This window comes from Leucoraja erinacea, chromosome 20 (assembly GCF_028641065.1).
Source record: "Leucoraja erinacea ecotype New England chromosome 20, Leri_hhj_1, whole genome shotgun sequence".
Lineage (NCBI taxonomy): Eukaryota > Metazoa > Chordata > Chondrichthyes > Rajiformes > Rajidae > Leucoraja > Leucoraja erinaceus.
This window is the reverse complement of record NC_073396.1, coordinates 8,500,405-8,521,415: the sequence shown is the minus strand read 5'-3', so window position 1 is coordinate 8,521,415 and position 21,011 is coordinate 8,500,405. Positions and strand designations below refer to the sequence as shown.

At 45.7% G+C, this 21,011-nt stretch overlaps 1 protein-coding gene across 1 annotated transcript in view; it reads left to right on the top strand.

Moving 5' to 3' along the window:
* The window catches only part of LOC129706733 (uncharacterized), a 228,101-nt gene extending 207,352 nt beyond the window's left edge, over positions 1–20,749 (top strand). Inside the window, exons 71-77 of the mRNA XM_055651166.1 lie at positions 3,621–3,743; positions 5,427–5,568; positions 8,362–8,538; positions 11,360–11,483; positions 14,457–14,592; positions 16,026–16,223; positions 17,550–20,749. Coding sequence (XP_055507141.1) covers positions 3,621–3,743; positions 5,427–5,568; positions 8,362–8,538; positions 11,360–11,483; positions 14,457–14,592; positions 16,026–16,223; positions 17,550–17,720 — 1,071 coding nt within the window. The 3' untranslated portion in view covers positions 17,721–20,749. The remainder of the gene's footprint in view (positions 1–3,620; positions 3,744–5,426; positions 5,569–8,361; positions 8,539–11,359; positions 11,484–14,456; positions 14,593–16,025; positions 16,224–17,549) is intronic.
* Positions 20,750–21,011: the final 262 nt, after the last annotated feature.

Sequence of the window (21,011 nt, the reverse complement as noted above, 5' to 3'; positions counted from 1 at the left end):
AGATGAGATCAGCTTAACCTGGCATCATGTTCGGCACAAACATTTTGGGCTGAAGGGCCAGTTCCTGTGCTGCTCTAATGTAGGGAAATGCATTTGATGGGATTACTCCAAGAGCCCACATAGACTTGCTGGGCCAAACGGTCTCCTGAGAAAAAAACTGCAGAGAGCAAGTAAGTGGCACAGTGGTAGAGTTGCTGCCTTACAGCGCCAGAGATCTGGGTTCAATCCTAACCATGGTGCTGTCTGTATGGAGTTTGCACGTTCCCCCCGTGACTGTGTGGGTTTTTTCCGGGTGCTCCCGTTTCCTCCCACACTCAAAAGATTTGTATGTTAATTGGCTTCTGTAAAAATGTTAATTGTCCCAAGTGTGTAGGATAGTGAACTGGTCAGCATGGACTCAGTGGGCCGAAGGGCCTATTTTCTCATTGAGGTCTAAAATATGAACATGAAATACGCCAAAGGATATTTAACTCACTGGCACGTTAGCCAAGGCTCTGGATATTAAACCCACGGGAACCCACTAGCTGAATATTTACAGCAATTCCAGTCATAATTTCAAATTTTCCAACATCTGCAGTTTTATTTTGGTTTCCAGAAGGAAACAGGATTAGATAGGAATGGCTTAATCCTTCGACTGAATGTATCTGGTTTACAGTGCTGGACAAAAGGATTTGAACTTTTCTATTCATATTATAACGTGTGGCCCAATATGTCACAGATGTTATAAAGAAAAGAATGTTATAACATTTAAATTACGCTCCTTTGCTTTCAATGTCAGGTTAAAAAGATATTGTTGGGATCCCAAGAGCAAAATTTGATTAGGGTGTCAGGGGTTATGGGGAGAAGGGGGGAGAATGGGGGGTTTGGAGGGAGAGATAGATCAGCCATGATTGAATGGCAGAGTAGACTTGATGGGCTGAATGGCCTCATTCTGCTTCTATTATGACCTAATAGTTTTCCAGCCCTGTTACTCTCTCTGCAGATGCCATTTTAACTCCCTTTCCCATGCCGACCTTACTGTCCTCAACGACCTTCATTGGCTGAGTGAGGCCACACACACCTCGCATTCCACATGGGTAACTTATAACCCAATGGTATTAACATTTGATTTTTCCAATTTTAAGTAACACGTCTTCCCCTTCTCCCTCTCTCTTTCCTGTGCTCCCAGCAATTTCTCCCACTATCCCGCCCCTCTCTTGAACTTCTCCGTGTAAAAATCAGATGTCTAAAAATTCATCAACCGATTTAAAAAATGCTTTGGCGAGATGGGTTATGGTAACCCATTGAGTCAATGCATTACACGAGGCCTCCCATTTCAGGCCTGCAGAGAGCCCTTGCATATGCCTTCTCCATGCAAAACTGTTCCTGTTTGTGCGATATCTTTGAAGAACATGTGAAGGACGTCGTGAGGTTTAAATGTAGTGTGAGTTTGGAATTTAAAATGGACAGAGACTTGGAGCTTAGTTGGTGGGAGAGGAAATTGGAAAGAGGAAGTTGGGCCCAATGGGCAAGAAGGTTTTGGGTGAGGATGGGTTACTGGGGATCAGTGAGCATAGACTTGGGAAGACGTCAGGAAGATAGACCTCTGTGAGTTGCACGTGGCGCTGCGGTAGAGTCGCTGCCTCACAGCGCCAGAGACCCGGGCTTGATACTGACTGCGGGTGCTGTCTGTACGGAGTTTGTACATTCACCCCGTGACCTGCGTGGGATTTTCTCCAGTATCTCCGGTTTCCTCCCACACTCCAAAGACGTACAGGTTTGTAGGTCAATTGGCTTGGTATAAATGTTAATTGTCACTAGTGTGTGTCGGATAGTGTTAGTGTGCGGGGATCACTGGTCGGCGTGCACTCGGTGGGCCTGTTTCCGTGCTGTATCTCTAAACTTATACGTTTTAGTCAGCATCTCTAAATTTGTTAATTTACTAGGTGTGACAACAATATAACTGTTAAAAAAAAAGTAACACAAATGAAAAAAATATTCTACTATTATATTTTATGTACGTTTATCTGTTTATATTACAGTCCTTTAGTTTGTGAAGAAAACAAGACCTACTGAATAAAACTGTAAAATGATCGCATGGAATTGCGTTAGTCACAGACAAATAATAATTCAGGAAAGATGGAAAGTAGTTTAATTGCCTGCCACAATTCCCTGGGTGTTTTTTTGTTCTGGTTGCTTGTGAAACATTGATTCACTGCATTAACAAGAGAGAAGCTATTGATCGGACAGTGAATGAAAGTCCCATGAAAATCACGGCAATATGCTTCTTTAGTTAAGTTTAATTTAGTTTAGTTTTGTTCGGAGATCCAGCACGGAAACAACCCCATTTGGCCCCCATAGTCCACACCGATCAGTGATCCCCGCACATTATCATGAGCCTGCACACACTAGGGACAATTTACACTTACATCAAGTGTACAAATCCAAGCCAATTCACCTGGACGTATTTGGAGTGTGGGGGGGAAATTGAAATTCTCTGAGAAATCCCACGCAGGTCACAGGAAGACCGTACAAACTCGGTACAGACAGCACCCGTAGTCGGGATCGAACCCGGGTCTCCGGTGCTGCAAGCTCTGTAAGGCAGCAACTCTACCGCTCTTTAGTTTAGAGATACTGGGTAGGAACAGGCCCTTTGGCCCACCTAGTCCGCGCCGACCAGCGATCCCGGCACACTAGCACTAATCCAACACACAAGGGACAATTTACAATCTTTACCAAAGCCAAATAACCTACAAACCTGTACGTCTTTGGAGTGCGGGAAGAAACCAGAACACCTGGGGAAAACCCGTGAGGTCACGGGGAGAACGTACAAACTCCGTACAGCCAGCACCCGCGGTCAGGATCAAATCTGGGCGTCTGGCGTTGTGAGGCAGCATCTCTACCGCTGCACCACTGTGCCGCCTCTTGTATCTACTGAAGTTAACACATTACCTTTGAGAGGTGCCAGTAAATGTCATCTGAGGAATGAAACCTTCACAAAGGAGAACTGAGTGGAGATAAACCTTCGACCATGTGCCGTTTGTTTCACGGGATCTGTCACTGAACACCATGCAGCTAATGTATTTATATAAAGACTCCCGTGTAAATAAACACACTTATATAAAAGATGCTGCAGTCACCGCATCACATTTAGCCCAACAAACCTACTGAGTCTTCTATGTTTATAATCCATCTCCCTTGTTCAGCATGACCATACACAGGGGCAACACTGTGGCACAGCGGTAGAGATGCTGCCTTAAAGCACCAGAGACCCGGGTTCGATCCTGACTACGGGTGCTGTCTGCACTGAGTTTGTACGTTCTCCCAGTGACTGCATGGGTCTTCTCCAGGTTCTCCGGTTTCCTCCCACACCCCAAAGACATACAGGTTTATCGGTTCATCGGCTTCGATAAAATTATAAATTGGCCCTAGTGCGTAGGATAGTAGTGATCGCTGGTCGGCACGGACTCGATGGGCCGAAGGGCCTGCTTCCATGCTGTCTAAAGGCTAGACTGACAAGCAAGGCATGGCTATTGTACTATTGATTGTTGAGCATAAAATGCAGGATATTCTCTTAAACACTGCATGACATCTCTCAGTTCACTCACGCTTACAACAGTCTTTTTCTCCGTCTGCAATAGATTGATGCTGGCTGTTACTCGACAGACAAGAAGATTAAGCAGTGCTTTGGCAGTGCCTTTCAATACTTCTGCAAGACGTTATTCAGGAGCACCTATTCACCGCTCAGAAACTGCTTCAAAGTGGTACGTCACTGCACACCGATGACATTGTGAATGGCCAGTTTCATGTACCTTGTGGCTTGTCCCTGATTAATTCACTTTCCCTCTCAGTTCATCACCTGAATTTGAGACGAGAGACAGAAGTCTTACATTTGCGGAGGCATCAATTCCATCAGAATTGTAGTTTGCCACCCTCCCTCGTCAGCAAGGGTGTATGTTGAGTGGGCAGGCATCTTGTCTGCATCAACCTAGCAGGGTCTTGTATTGTTAAGGAGGTATCTTGGGGCTATATGATCCATTGCCACAGAAGGCCGTCAATGGATATTTTAAGATGGAAATTGATAGATTCTTGATTACCACAGGTTTCAAGGGTTATGGGGAGAAGGCAGGAGAATGGGGTTTAGAGGGAAAAGATAGATCAATCAAGATTGAATTGCGGAGTAGATTTGATGGGCTGAATGGCCTAGATCTGCTCCTATCACTTTTGAACTTATGGCAGCAACTTTGCCACTGAGCCATGCAAATATTAAATACTTCTTGTTTTATAATATCTACATATTGTGTTTAAAGGCTTCCAGTAATGGGAGAGTCTACAACCAAATGTCAGAATAAAAAGACATACCATTAGCATGGAGATGAGGAGGAATTCCTGTAGTCAGAGGGTGGTGAACCTGTGGAATTCATTGCCACACAAGGCTATGATGGCCAAGTTAAGGCGGAGATTGACAGATTCTTGATTAATGCAGGTGTCAGGGGTTTATGGGGAGAAGGCAGGAGAATGGATTTGAGAGGGAAAGATAGATCAGCCATGTTGCATCGTGGAGTAGACTTGATGGGTCGAATGGCCTAATTCTGCTCCTAGATCTCATGAACTTATCAGATGGTGCAATTAGGTGGGGCAAGAAGGAGGTTGCTCAGTTCCTCCAAACCATTTATTTGCAGAAGATTCATTGTGATGTCCACATGTGGAAGGCTGCGGGCAGCAAAACTCCAGGATCCCGGGTGCATCTGTGGCTTAGTCCCTATGATGGGACGCACTAGCTCACTGCGAGAATATCAACCAAAACATTGGTAAAGTTCACACGAGGTCTGTGAGCTCGCACAAGAATGGTGGAAGGATGCATAAGCTCATAAGTCATAGGAGCAAAATTAGGCCATTTGGCCCATCAAGTCTACTCCGCATTTAATCATAGCTGATCTATCTCTGCCTCTCAACCCCATTCTCCTGCCTTCTCCCCATAAACCACAACAATCGGATTAAAATTTAAAGTATGTTGATGTGAATCAGTAATATTAAGGGGCTGTCCCACTTGGGCGACCTAATTGGCGAGTTTAGAAGAGTTTGAAAAAATGACATGTTGAAGACCTCCTTGGACTATGTAGAAGACCTCCTTCAACCTCCTTCCACTATGTTGAAGACCAGCTTCGACTAGCTACGACTAACTTCGGTAAAATTGAACACCGAATAGTGGAGAGTGAGGGCGAACTCCTTCAATCTCCTTCGACTATGTTGAAGACTATCTACGACTGAGATGAGATGGAGGGTTATGGTTTGAGTGCAGGTAGATGGGACTAGGGGAGAATATGTGTTCGGCACGGACTAGAAGGGCCGAGATGGCCTGTTTCTGTGCTGTAATTGTTATATGGTTATTTTGGTGATTAATCTAAGCGTAGTCACAGGTGTGTGCGTTTGTGTCACATTTCCAGGTGGATCCAGCTCCGTTCTACGACATGTGCCTGAACGACGTGTGTGAATCGTCCGACCTTCAGCCGGCCTGCAGCCTCGCCGCTGCCTTTGTCCACCTGTGCCACAGGAATTTTGTTCCCCTGCAAATTCCCTCACAGTGCGGTAAACCTGGCTAAGTCTTCATCTGACAGAACCACAATTTTAACTCTCCCTGCCGTTCCCACGCTGACCTTTTCTGTCCCGGGCCTCCTCCACTGTCAGGGTGAGGCCACAGGGACAGCACCAATGGTTGGTGCAGCAGCAGGAGTTACTGCTTTACAGCGCCAGAGACCCAGGTCCGATCCTCACCCACGGAGTTTGTACTCTTTAGGCCCAACAAGTCCGCGCCGAACAGTGATCCCCGCACGCTTGCACTATCCTACACACACTAGGGACAATTTACAATGATACCAAGCCAATTAACCTACAAACCTGTACGTCTTCGGAGTGTGGGAGGAAACCGGAGCACCCGGACAAAACCCACGCGGTCACAGGGAGAATGTACAACGCCCGTCCAGACTAGCAGCCGTGGTCAGGATCGAACCTGATCGAACCTTGGGTGGCCACGGTGGCGCAGAGGTAGAGTTGCTGCATTACAGCGCTTGCAGTGCCAGAGACCCGACTGTAGGTGCTGTCTGTGTGGAGCTTATATGCTCTCCCCCTTGACCACATGGGTCTTCTCCGAGATCTTCGGTTTCCTCCCACTCTCCAAAAGCGTTCAGGTTTGTAGATTAATTGACTTGGTATAAGTGCAAATTGTCCCTAGTGTGTGTAGGATAGTGTTAGTGTGCGGGGATCACTGGTCGGTGTGGACTCGGTGGGCCGAAGGGCCTGTATAAACTAAAATAAAATCTGGTTCTCTGGCTGTGTAAGACAGTAATTCCACTGCTGCCTCACCGTGCCGCCCTGCTATCTAGTCTGTAGCCTGGAGATGCTACATCAAAGCCTTTCCAGAAGGGAGACAAAACATTAAGAGGCAGCATTGTTTGATTCAAGCAGACTGGTGGCTGAGGGAAGAAGTAGCTGTCTTTGGTCAAATAATGGTCAATACTTGTTAATACCCATTGTGACCACTGGATGGCAGGTCATTCACCATTTGTACCCCATGCTGAGTCAAACAGAAAGTGCTGGAGTCTCTTAGCGGGTTGGGCAGCATCTGTGGAAGGGATGGTGACATTTCGGATCAGAACCCTTTTTCAGACTTGGGGGGGGGGGGGGGGGGACGAGGCAGGAGAAAGACTAGCAGTTAATAGGTGGATACAGGGGAGGGGGAGTTAATTGGCTGATGGGTGAACAGTGGCTAGAGATGGAAATAAGTTAAAAAGGATGTCAGCTATGGAAGGAAGAGATGTGTAAAGTAAATCAGGAAGGGGAACACATGCTCGCACACAAGACCCAAGAAGAAGGGTCTCGACCCAAAACGTCGCATATTCCTTCTCTCCATAGATGCTGCCTCACCCGCTGAGTTTCTCCAGCATTTTCGTCTGCCCAAGACTATTGCCATCGCTCAATAGACCTGGGGCAAGGTATATTCTAACAGTGCAGAGTTGACAAAAGGAACAGGCTAAGTCGAAGCTGGGTCTGGGAGCTCCCATGAGAGAGGTAGAAGAGTCATAGCATGGAAACAGGGCCTTCACAGCAGGGTCTGTTTCCGTGCTGCATGGCTCCATGACACGTCATTGTTGTTGACCCAGCTTCGTCGGCAAACCTGAAGATGGAGTTGCCGTTGTACTTGACCAGGGACTGGAGCAGGGAGCTGAGCACAAAGCCCTGAGGAGCGCCAGTGTCTAGGTTCAGGTCTGAGGAGACGTTCTGAACAATTCTAACCGACTGAGGTCTGACGGCCAGGAGGTCCACAAGCCAGTGGAAGATGGAGGCCCCGGGACCAATGTGTGGGAGTCTAGGGATGAGTTTACTCTGTATTACAGTGGTGAAGGCGATTTGTCACTCAGGATGCACAGAAAACAGAGATGAATCTGTGGAATTAATTGCCACAGATGGCTGTGGAGGGAATCGATGGATATTTTTAAAGCAGACATTAACAGATTCTTGATTAGTACGGGTGTCAGGGGTAATGGGGAGATGGCAGGTGATTGAGGTTGAGAGGGAAAGAGATCAGCCATGATTGAATGGCAGAGTAAATTCAATGGTCCGAATGGCCTAATTCTGCTTCTATAACTTGTGAAGTTATGAAAAGTAGATGACTCACTCTAGTAGCGAGCCATCCACTTCAAGCATCATTGTCCATGTGTTGTTCTTGATAATGACTGACCCTAAAATGACCAGTGTTGCTTCAGATAGATAGATAGATAGATAGCCTTTTATTGTCATTCAGACCGAAGTCTGAACGAAATTGCAGCAGTCATACATATAATACAATACAATAAAACAACAATAAACACATATTAACATCCACCACAGTGAGTCCACCCAGCATCTCCTCACTGTGATGGAGGCAAAAGTCTTAGGTCTGCAGTCTCTTCCCTCCTCTTGTCCTTCTGCGCTGGGGCGATACCCCCCCGGGCGTTGTTAACAACAGTCCCGCGGCTCAAACACCGCGGCCCGAGGTGGTTGAAGCTGCCGCCATATCCCCCATATCCACAGAACCTTATAATATAGGTAGACACAAAATGTTGGAGTAACTCAGCGGGTGAGGCGGCATCTCTGGAGAGAAGAAATGGGTTACGTTTCGGGTCGAGACCCTTGGGTCTCGACCAGAAACGTCGCCCATTCCTTCTCTCCAGAGATGCTGCCTCACCCGCTGAGATACTCCAGCATTTTGTGTCCACCTTTGATTTAAACCAGCATCTGCAGTTCTTTCTTACACAACTATATGTATGTGTAGCAGGGAGATTCTACTCAATGTTGGAATTTCTGCTGGCGTTCTGCCTTCTAACGTTCTCTTCCCCGTTGCAGCGAGTGGCAAAGGTGGCGACAGCGTGCTGAACGACGACGTGGTCAACAGTGGACGATGGCTAGCGAGGAAGCTGGCTGATGTCCTCTTTATCATTGAAGAACGAGATTGCAATAAGCCCATCATTGCAAAACTTCCTTCACTCATTAATTCGCTGGTTGAAACCTTCAGGAAACAAGGTGGGTATTTCCCCCCCCCCTCCCCCCCCTTTCGTTGTGGGTTGAGAGAACAGTGGGCGGGCAAGGGTGGCGCAGCTGGCGGAGTTGCTGCTTCACGGCGCCAGAGGCCCGGGTTCGATCCTGATCCACGGCTGCTGTCTGTGTAGAGTTTAGTAAGATTGTTAAGGGCTTGGACACGCTAGAGGCAGGAAACATGTTCCCGATGTTGGGGGAGTCCAGAACCAGGGGCCACAGTTTAAGAAGCCATTTAGAACGGAGACGAGGAAACACTTTTTCTCGCAGAGAGTGGTGAGTCTGTGGAATTCTCTGCCTCAGAGGGCGGTGGGGGCAGGTTCTCTAGATGCTTTCAAGAGAGAGCTAGATAGGGCTCTTAAAAATAGCGGAGTCAGGGGATATGGGGAGAAGGCAGGAATGGGGTACTGATTGGGGATGATCAGCCATGATCATATTGAATGGCGGTGCTGGCTCGAAGGGCCGAATGGCCTACTCCTGCACCTATTGTCTATTGGTCATCCCCCCCACCCCTCCCCCTGTGACCGCGTGGGATTCCTCCGGGTGCTCCGGTTTCCTCCCACATCCCAAAGACGTGTGGGTTAGTAGGTTAATGGGCGCTCGGTAAATTGTCCCCATGGCGTAGAGAACGGATGCGAAAGTGGGATTACATAGAACTAATGTGGAATCGATGGGCCAAAGGGCCTGTTTCTATGGTGTATCTCGAAACTAAACTAAAGCAGGAACCAGTCAGGGAGATAGGCACAGAATGTCAAATGGCCTGGAAGAGTGAATGGGAGGAGGGTTCCCAATGGCAATTGGTTGCGCAGATATGTGTCCTTTGGAATCACTTCATAACCTCGTCTTAATGTACAGAGTATAATGCCCCTGTCCCACTTAGGTTTGTGTCCTTTGCAGGTGGTTGCCGGAGGTTGCAGGTAGTAGAAGCAGGTAGGGAGATTGACAAAAACCTCCGGGAACCGCACGGAAACCTTGGGTGGGGCGCAATGTCTCCAGAGGTTTCCGTTCAGGTTTCCTAAGTGGGACAGGGGCATTAGGCCTATGGAATATAGAAGGGCCTAAAGAAGGGCCTAAACCCAAAACGTCACCTATTCCTTTTCTCCAGAAGACCCATTGAGTTACTCCTGCATTTTGTGTCTATCTGAGTCTTCAGATAAATATTGGGCCTCCAACATATGTAACATCATCCAACATCTGTAGTATTGTAGGATTGTTCCATAACTTACTTTCATTTCAAATTAGACCACATTTAGAGTATTGTGCTCCGTTCTGGGCACCATGTTATAGGAAAGATATTGTCAAGCTTGAAAGGGTTCAGAGAAGATTCATGAGGATGTTGCCAGGACTCGAGGGCCTGAGCTATAGGGAGAGGTTGAGTAGGCTGGGACTCTATTCCTTGGAGTGCAGGAGGATGAGGGGTGATCTTATTGAGGTGTATAAAATCATGAGAGGAATAAATCGGGTAGATGCACAGAGTCTCTTGCCCAGAGTAGGGGAATCGAGGACCAGAGGACAGAGATTCAAGGTGAAGGGGAAAAGATGAGGGGTAACTTTTTCACACAAAGGGTAGTGGGTGTATGGAATGAGCTGCCAGGGAAGTTAGTTGGGACTATCCCAGCATTTAAGAAACAGTTAGACAGGTACACAGATAGGACAAGTTTGGAGCGATATGGACCAAACGCAGGCAGGTGGGACTAGTGTATCTGGGACATGTTGGCCGGTGAGAGCAAGCTGGGCCAAAGGCCCTGTTTCCATACTGTATGGATATATTTCCATCTACTGTATCTACAGTACACTAAATTACAAATAAAACACACTCAAGGCACTCAGCCGTTCCGACAGCATCTGTGGAAAGAAATAGAGTGAGTGTCCCTTTGACAGACCTGCTGAATCTCAAGGATTCTTTTATTTCAGATTTCCAGCATCTGCAGCTTACTTGATTTTCATTTACCCACATTAAGTTAATAACAAAGGCAACAGGGTGGGAAGACAATCATTTTCCTGTCCAGCACTCTTGAAAGGCAGTTTGCAGCTCTTTTTTCTGATTTGCATCTGAGAAAATATTTTTAAGCTCCCTAGTCACAATGGATGTTCCAGACAGAAACAGTAGGTGTCTGTAAGTTAAGCCCCAGAGTCATGCATGTAGCCATTAGGTTTAAGCCAAAAGCAATTCTGCTGTGGATGGCAGAATTTCAGAGTCAGCAGTTTTGGCTCTTGTTATCCTAAACCTACATACATGCATTACTTTAAAGTGAGAGATTAGAAGGACCAGGGACATTGAGTGTTTGAAAGAACGGCAGATGCTGGATTAAACCAAAGATAGACACAAAATGTTGGAGTAACTCAGCGGGACAGGCAGCATCTCGAAACGTCACCCTGAGACATTATTACAGCATCACATCAATGACAGTTCCAGTTTGTTCTGATGTCGGAAGGAATATCATTGTTTGATTATGTTTGTCAACCTAGAGAAAATATTTCCCTTCTGACCGTGGGGCAGCACAGCAGTAGAGTTGCTGCCTTACAGCGCCAGAGACCCAGGCTCAATCCTGACCACGGGTGCTGTCTGTACGGAGTTTGCACGGTTTCCCTGTAACTGCGGGGGTTTTCACTGATTCCCTGATCGGGTTTCCCCTCACGTTCCAGGTTTGTAGGTTAATTGGCTTTGGTAAAATTGTCCCTGGTGTGTAGGATAGAACTAGTGATTGGGCATTGCTAGTCTGTGCGGATTCAGTGGGTCAAGAGGCTTGTTTACACGCTGCATCTCTAAACTAATCTGAACTACATGTGATTTTTCTTTCTTTCTCAGGAGTATTAGATGTCAAAATTGGTTTCATTGGCTTTGGTGATGATGGAATCCATGAGCAGCACATCCTAACTGTGAAGAGTGATAACACAACCTCTCCTCCATGGTACTTGGAGAAGGAGCTGGGGTATGATTGTCAACATAGCCTTACTGATAGGCCTGAAAACCTGTCTGGAGCCATCTTCCTCTTCATCCCCTTATAAATTAAAATGCAACTCCACCCTTCAAACTAGTGTAAAATCTGAGAAAACGTAATCCTTTAGAATGTCCTTGTAACAAGTTGGTAATTGTATAATAATGGTGAATATATTTTAGTTTAGTTTAGAGATACAGTGCGGAAACAGGCCCTTCGGCCTACCGAGTCCACACCAACCTGCGATCCCCGCACATCCGCACTATCCAACACTCTAGGGACAATTTATAATTTTTAACAAGCCAATTAACCTACAAACCTGTGTGTCTTTGGGATGCGGGAGGATACCGGAGCACCTGGAGAAAACCCACGTGGTCACGGGGAGAACGTACAAACTCCGTATAGACAGGACCCATAGTCAGGATCGAACCCAGGTCTCTGGCGCTGTAAGGCAGCAACTCTACTGCTGCGCCGCCACCCTGATATTGATATTGAACATTTGAAGGAATGTAAAAAGCTACACGGCAAAACCTTTGAAACTGTTCACCATCAGGAAATAGCAATGATTGAATATGTGCTTAAATAATGGAATAGTAAGATTATAGTTTTGTGCTTTGACGTGGAAAATGTATTAACACCCACCATATAATTGGATATGTAAGCCATTGAACAATTCCCTTTGCTGGTACTGGCAGCTTTTACACAGGGTCAAAATATCAATTAAGGGAAAGGTGACTGTCACTGCACTCAACCAACCAAACTGATGGATGATGACATTATTGATTCTGTATTTAGTAAGAGTAAAATACAGAGCATAATGTCTGTTGGTATCTTCCCTGGAGCTAGGACTGAATATGCAAATTTTCAACTGCAGTGCAGTATTTATTATTTTTTTTTTTTGCAGAAGAATTTCAAGGCAGTCATTGGCACAGCATAATATTTGTTTTATGGGGACTCAAGGGGCTTAGATACAGGAAGAGGTTGGGCAGGCCAGGGCTTCATTCATTGGAGTGCAGGGGACTGAGGGGGTGATCTTAGAGAGGTGTATAAGATCATGGGGGGAATTGATAGGGTGAATGCACATACCCAGAGTAGGGGAATCAGGAACAAGGGGACATAGGTTTAAGTTAAGTGGAGAAACATTACATAGGAATCTGACGGGCAACTTTTTCACATAGAGAGTGGTGGGTATATGGAATGAGCTGCCAAGGAGGTAGTTGAGGCAGGTACTGTAACAACTTTTAAAAGACATTTGGACAGGTATATGGGTGGGAAGGGTTTGGAGGAATATGGGCCAAATGCAGGGAACGTATCTTGGTCGGCATGATCAGGTTGGGCCGAAGGGCCTGTTACCGTGCTGTATGACTCTATGACTCTAACATTGCAGATGGCCTTCCCCTCGTAGTTTGCCATTTGTCATAAGGTCAAAAGGAATAGTAGAATTAGGCCATTCGGCCCACCAAGTCTACTCCACCATTCAATCATGGCTGATCTATCTCTCCCTCCTAACCCCATTCTCCTGCCTTCTCCCCATAGCCTCTGACACCCATACTAATCAAGAATCTATCTATCTCTGCCTTAAAAAATATCCACTGACCTGGCCTCCACAGCCTTCTGCGGTAAAGAACTCCTCAGATTCATCACCATTTGTTCCCTGTGAGGCATAAAACCTGGAGGCTTCCAACCCAAAGATCATCACTTTTGTACCCCTTTGCTGTTGTGATAGATTGCATTAGGCTAATCGATAACAAGAAGAGATTTAGGTTGGCACGGTGGCACAGTGGTGGAGTTGCAGCCTTACAGCACCAGAGACCCGGGTTTGATCCTAACTACGGGTGCTGTCTGTACGGAGTTAGTGTGGGTTTTCTCCGTGGTCATAGAGTGATACAGTGTGGAAACAGGCCCTTCGGCCCAACTTGCCCACACCAGCCAACATGTCCCAGCTGCACTAATCCTACCTGTCTGTGCTTGGCCCATATCCCTCCAAACCTGTCCTATCCATGTACCTGTCTAACTGGTTCTTAAACAATGGGATAGTCCCAGCCTCAACTACCTCCTCTCGCAGCTTGTTCCATGCACCCATCACCCTGTGTGTGAAAAAGTCTCCTATTAAATCTTTTCCCTTAATTTTGAATCTCTGTCCTCTGGTCCTCGATTCCCCTACTCTGGGCAAGAGACTGCGCAAATACCTGATCTATTCCTCTCATGATTTTATACACCTCTATAAGATCACCCCTCATCCTCCTACACTCCAAGGAATAGAGACCCAGCCTATTCAACCGCTCCCTATAGCTCGCACCCTCTAGTCCTGGCAACATCCTCGTAAAATTTATTTGAACCTATTCAAGCTTGACAATATCTCTCCTATAACATGGTGCCCAGAACTGAACGCAGTATTCTAAATGCGGTCTCACTAACGTTTTATACAACTGCAACATGGCCTCCCAACTTCTATACTCAATACTGATGAAGGCTAATGTGCAGAAAGCCTTTTTGACCACCATATTACACCTATGACTCGACCTTTAAGGAACCAAGCACCTGCACTCCTACATCCCTCTGCTCTACAACTCTCCCCAACCATTCACTGTGTAGCTCCGGCCCTTGTTACACGTCTTGAAAATGCAACACCTCACACTTGTCTCCGTTAAATTTCATCAACCATTCCTCAGCTCACCTGGCCAATCGATCCACATCCTGCTGCAATCTTTCACAACCATCTGCCATCAATCACAACCGGGTCTTCGGTTTCCTCCCACACTCCAAAGGCGTGCAGGTTTGTAGGTTAATTGGCTGAGTAAAATTGTGAATTGCCCCTAGCGTGTAGGATCGTGTGAGTGGTGGCACGGACCCGGTGGCTCGAAGGGCCTGCTTCTGCGCTGTGTCTCTAAACTAAACTAAACTTTAACATGTGCTTTTGTTTCAATCCTGAATATATGACGCCTGTTCTATCTGTACCCCTCTCAGTAATCTGATGTTCACCCGCAATGTTACCCTCAATGTGCCAGCAGCTGTGAAACTGGTAACTCACTGGCCTTTTCGGAGTGAAGCAAGCAAGAGCGCCATTCTCCTGACTTGCTCACGATGTCTTCACACCTACAAGGTAACTCCATACTAATCGCACCATATAGAACAGAACATTACATGTTTACATGGAAACACAGAAACATAGAAACTAGGTGCAGGAGTAGGCCATTTGGCCATTCGGGCAAGCACATCCATTCAATATGATCATGCCTGACAATTCAAAATCCCGTTCCTGCTTTCCCCCCATATCCCTTGATTCTGTTAGCCCTACGAGCTATATCTAACGTAGACACAAAATGCTGGAGTAACTCAGCGGGTGAGGCAGCATCTCTGGAGAAAAGGAATGGGCGACGTTTCGGGTCGAGACCCCTTTTTCAGACTGATGTCAGGGGACAGGGTGGGACAAAGGATGAATGTAGGAGGAGACAGTAAGACTAATGGGAAGGGGAAGGGGAAGTGGATGGAGAGAGAAAGCAAGGGCTATCTGAAGTTAAATCTAACTCTCTCTTGAAAACATCCAGTGAATTGGCCTCCACTGCCTTCTGTGGCACAGAATTCCACAGGTTCACAACTCCCTGGGTGAAAAAGTTTTTCCTCATCTCAGTCCTAAATGGCCTACCCCAAGATAGACACGAAGTGAGTAAGTAAGTAAGTTTATTGGCCAAATATTCACATACAAGGAATTTGCCTTGGTGCTCCACCCACAAGTAACAACACGACATACATTGACAGTTACAAATGACTCAGAAAACAATAAAGTGCTGGAGTAACTCAGCTGGTCAGACATGACCTCTGGAGAAAAGGAATAGGTGACGTTTTGGGTCGGATCCCTTCTTCCTGCCGAAGATAGACACAAAAAGCTGGAGTAACTCAGTGGGTCAGGCAGCATCTGTGAAGGAAAGGAATAGGTGGCGTTTCGGCTCAGAACGCTTCTTCCCTAGCATCACCAATTCCTTCTTTCCAGAGGTGCTGCCTGACCTGCTGAGTTGTTGTTGTGGTGATCTGCGGTGCGACCCGGCTTGTGGGGGGGGGGGGGGGGGGGGACAGGATGAAGAAGTGTGAAGAAGGGATGACTACCTTTTGTAACTTTGTCAGTGCCATTGTGGCAGTTATGTGGACTTTGTATGCAAAAACAAAGAGTCTCACTGCACCTAGAGTGCATGACAATAAAGCATCTTCACCATCAATGTAATGAGGGCAGTGAGTTGCATTGAAAGTTTACCCCCAGTCTTTCCCAAGTGGAATTATTGGATCCAGTGGAAAGGGAGGTGTTTTATACTCCAGCATTTCACCGGCCTAAATGTGAAAAATCCTCTCTCCCACTGAGAAAATATCCAGCTTGTTTTTGGCATAACATTGATATAACATCACTCGCTGAGGTCGGGCGTGTTTTTAGAGGCAGATCCCTCATGATTTCTCCCCCTCTGATCAGTCCCAGGTGCTGCCTTTTTGAACATGTGCTTCGATCTCTCCCCCGACGCCACTAACAATTTCCTTTGAACCCGCTAGGCGTCTGAAGATACTCTGCAGTACCTGCTCGCATCTTCTGGCATTGTGCTGCACGTGCTGAAGGGCATGAGGTTCCAGATGAAGAGCGGGGAGAGAGATGCCAGCATTGTAAGCATAGACGCCACCCACCTCTTTCGAGTCGGCAGCGCTGGCTACAGTAAGGAGCGGCCCTCTAAAGCATTACGCCATCACATTGTGGTAGGTTTATGTTATTCCAAAAGGAGAATTCACTTTGATGGAAAACAGTTTCTAATGTTAACCATTCACAGAGTTGATGTACCAGATGGATCTTAGCGCCTGGGTTCATGACTCCCTGTAAGTGGCAACACAAGGGTGGCACGGTGGTGCAGCGGTAGAGTTGTTGCCTTACAATGCCAGAGACCCAGGTTCGATCCTGACTCGGGGTGCTGTCGGTACGGAGTTTGCACGCTCTCCCTGTGACCGCGTGGGTTTTTCTCCCGGTTGCTCTGATTTCCTCCCATGCTCCAAAGATGTACATGTTTGTTGGCTAATCAGCTTCAGTAAAACTGTAAATTGTCCCCTATTATGTAAGATAGTTATAGTGTGCGGGGCAATTGCTGGTCGGTGTAGGCCAGAGGGCCAACTGTATCTCTAAAATCTAAAGTAAAGTAGAAATATTAGTAGATAAGGCATATGGGATGCCTGATTACTTCGGTCAGGTATTGAGTGCAGCATCCGGAAGCCATGATACAGCCTTATATGACTTAAGTTAGGCTGCATTTGAAGTGTTGCATACAATTCTAGTCCCCGTGTTAGGGAAAGGATGTGAAGGCTTTGGAAAGGGCGCAAAGGATTACCAGAATTCTGCCTGGATTAAGGAGCATTAGCTACAGGGAGCGGTTGGTTAGACCCGGTTGTTTCCTCTGGAATGGTGGAGGTTGTGGGGAGCTCTGATATATAACGTTTTAAGATTATGAGAGGCATAGATAGAATGGATAGATTAACAACATTTTCCCCAGGATTGAAAAACCAAACATGAGAGAGGACATAGTTTTAAGGTGGGAGGGGCAAAGTTTAAAGGAGATGTGCGGGGCAAGATTTATTACCCAGAGGGTGGATAGTGTCTGCAATGTGTTGCCGGGGGTGGTGGTTGGGGTGGATACAATAGTGGCTTTTAAGAGGCTTTTGGATAGGCATATGGATATACAGGGAATGCCTGGATTGTGTGTATTTACAGGCCTTAACTGCTGCAAGAGGGAGTTCCATTGTTCAATTGTCAGTAGACTTTTACTTTTAGACTTCAGAGATACTGCAAGGAAACAGGCCCTTTGGCTAACCGAGTCCGTGTCAACCAGCAATCACCCCCATACAATAAGCACTATCCTATACATACTAGGGATATAGAAACATAGAAACATAGGTGCAGGAGTAGGCCATTCAGCCCTTCGAGCCTGCACCGCCATTCAATATGATCATGGCGGACCAATCCTGCACAAGCTGGTGCCAAAATGATCCAGTTCGGAAAAGGCTTCTCTTTCTAAACGCTTTGATTTTGTCTTCCAGTTGCCTTCAGACGATGTGTGCCTGACTGCAGCGATGGAATCCGGAGGAGCTATATTCGACTCTTTGCAGTTGCTCAGGCAAAGCAAACACTTTCTGCATTTATTTAGCTGCCAGGTCACTAGGATGGATGCAGCCGGCATATGCGGGAGCCACCGTTCCATTGCAGATTGAACTGGTTTTGTTTGATGCATGTTAAGGCTGTTCGGGTAATGGAAACTCACCCTTGGAGAATTTCACAAATCACTCCCTGAAAATTTGAGACACAGAATAAGAATCGTTCCTGCTGAATTTATGTGGGAAAAAATAAACACTTTTTTTTCGACACACTTTTTTTGATGCATGCACAGGTTAGTGTTCCACAATTGCAGAATTGTGTTACGCTGAAAATCATAACAAGACTGCAGCCCATCCCAGTAACACAAGGCTCATCTGCATTTAAGTTGATTACTTCATAGCAAAGAGAATCTCAGACAATATATGACAATATCAGACAACTTGTACCAGCAGGAACACAATGTCAAGAAACCTCTCTACGTGACTAGAAGTTCTATTTACAGATTGCAGATCATACTGTGATACCATTATATACGTTGCTTTGAATCACAAATGATTTCCAATTAATCTTCAAACAACAAATAACTCTTTATTTTTTTTACCCTGTTGTTTCACTTGTACAGTCAGTTCAGGATTAGGTTTATGTTGTCAATGTCTTAAGGGACAGAATAATCTCAAAGCTCCCTAATCGTTGTTTTTCTCTTCTCAAATGTGTTCTTTAATTGTTTTTTTTTGCCGAGAAGAATTACTGCTGACGACGAGAGGGAGTTAGACGTAGCAGCTGAAATAAACTGCAAACGCCCAGTCCTTCAAGCTGTTTCCGTGACATTTCGCTTGCAATAAAACTGAAAGGTGACTCATACCAGTAATCACCCACAGTTTTGCCTTGTGGGGGGTTATAAAACAACAGCCTGCTCTTCAATCCACTTTATATGCTGTGCGGAAAACAGTCTGGATATTTGATACCAGTGCAGTTTAATTTAGGGGAAAAGTAAATTGTTTCATTTGGTCATTTTCAAAGGGAAACCAATACGATCATTCTTACCGCATCGCACTCGTGCAAATGCAAGAGCTTATTTTGCATTGTAGTCTACTAAATAAAACATAGAACAATGCTTCTGAAGAAGGGTCTCGACCCGAAACATCACGCATTCTTTCCCTCCACAGATGCTGCCTGTCCCGCTGAGTTACTCCAGCATTTTGTGTCTACCTTCGATTTAAACCAGTATCTGCAGTTTTTTCCTACGCATAGAACAATGCTTGTTCTGTAATGGGCCACAAGGCGCATTTGATGAGTGCAAACCATGCAGTAAATGAGACGCAGCTCACTTGGCAGCGTTGTACAAATTCTGAGATGTTGCGGGGTGAGATTTTCCCGAACATGCCTGCAATGTTGCAGGAAGCAACCCAAGTGTTGCTATTGACCCTCTCCGGAGGTCACAGTGGTGTGATAGTTAGTCGGCGCAGTATAGTTTAATATTACTCCCAGTGCAAGTCAGAAGATAGTTAGGTTACTTGACAAGCTGCGGATGTTGTATAACACTTATCATCTGGCACATCTCGAGGCATGGGGAAAATGTGGGGCAAGAGTCCAGAGTGTTTTATTGCCATGTGTCCCAGGTAGAACAATAAAATTCTTACTTGCAGCAGCACGACAGAATATGTAAACACAGCACACTGTAAACAATATAATAAACGAGAGGAAAAAAAAGTCAATGAATGTGTGTGTGTGTGTGTGTATACACACACACTCACAAATACTCACACACATGTACATATACACACACGTACACACACAAAAAACAAACAAACAATAAATGATAATAACGGTGATGGGAAAAGAAGCCACAACTTTTCCTATCCAAAGCAAATACGTGTTAGCAAACCTTAATGGAATCGATATTCCTGGCAAGAGATTAAACAATTATCAAATATGAAAGTAATGAGCAGGACAGTAAAAATGCATCTGGTTATAGAGTTGCAGTAATAATTTAGAGAATTGTAAATATCTTAATATTGGACATATTTCTGTCTCTTCATTTTGTGTGTTAAAAAAATGTACTGAATACTGTTTCTCTCAAATCATTTTCTTGCTAATAAAAAGAAATGTCATCTCTTTATTTATGTGAGCTGAACTATTTCTTTTAGCTGCATGTTCAAAAGCTCAATCAATTTGCTTGAGTGCAGTATAAATAATATTATCTGCAGGCTTCCTGAACCGGATTTCAATTGAAATGCACATCTTTAGAGTCCAGTGAATGCAAGTTTTCCTTCTGTGCTTTTGAGGCCCAGTTTCTCAGTGTCTCTGTGTTGTTTCTCGCTATCAATGTACATGTTGTTAAATACTTGGTAGTGGGTTACAGTCATTATAAATCTGTGATTGGAGGGAACTGAGTCTTGCAAGTATCTTCAGTGCCCTAGTCGTCCTTTACCTCATTAATGCAATGCACTTTTATATTTGGGTGTGTTTATCAATTGATTTTTGACGGGTCAGAAATGCCTGTGTGCGCCGAGTCTTAATTTGATTTGTCGTTGATGCCAGAACTGTAAGCCAATTACATGAACGTGATGTGTAAATATTCAGGCTCAATTGAGTTTGTGTAACTGATACCATCAGTGTTTTTTTGATATGTTTAACTTTGTGTTGACAAATAAACTAAAAAATAAATTAAAAATTGTGTGGCATGTCTCTTTAACTGCTGGCCGCCCACTGCCACAAGTTAGAAATTGGCCTTTCAAAATCTTTTTGTACTTTGTCAAAATGTTGCAGCATTTTAACTTGTTGCATGAGTTTAGATTGATACAATTTAAAGGATCAATTGTCGTATGCACCAGGACCAAAACCGGGTGGCACGGTGGCGCAGCAGTAGAGAGTTGCTGCCTGGCCGACCGTGCCAGAGAGCTGGGTTCGATCCTGACTACGGGTGCCTGTCTACATGGAATTTGTACATTCTGCCTGTGACCATCGTGGGTTTTCTCCGAGGTCATTGATTTCCTCCCACACTCCAAAGATGTACAGGTTTGTAGATTAATTGGCTTGATATCATTGTAAATTGTCGGAAAGTGTTAGTGTGCGGGGGGGATCGCTGGTCGGCCTGGACTCGGTGGGCCGAAGGGCCTGTTTCCACGCTGTATCTTTAAACTAAACTAAAGGTGCAGGTGAACCTCTGCCTCACCTGGAAGGGATGTTTAGGTCCTTGACTGGTGGTGAGGGGAAAGGTAATGGGACAGGTTTTGCAATTGTTGGGGAAAGCGCCATGGTTTACAGGGTCGGTCGTGCCAGAGAGCGGGTGCGATGCTTAATACACTTCCAGCATGAATCATCCGAAATGGCAATAGGAGCAAGATGGAGACATTGTACATGAGGAGCGAGGGCCGGATGATTCATGGAAGGTGAACCGAGCTAAA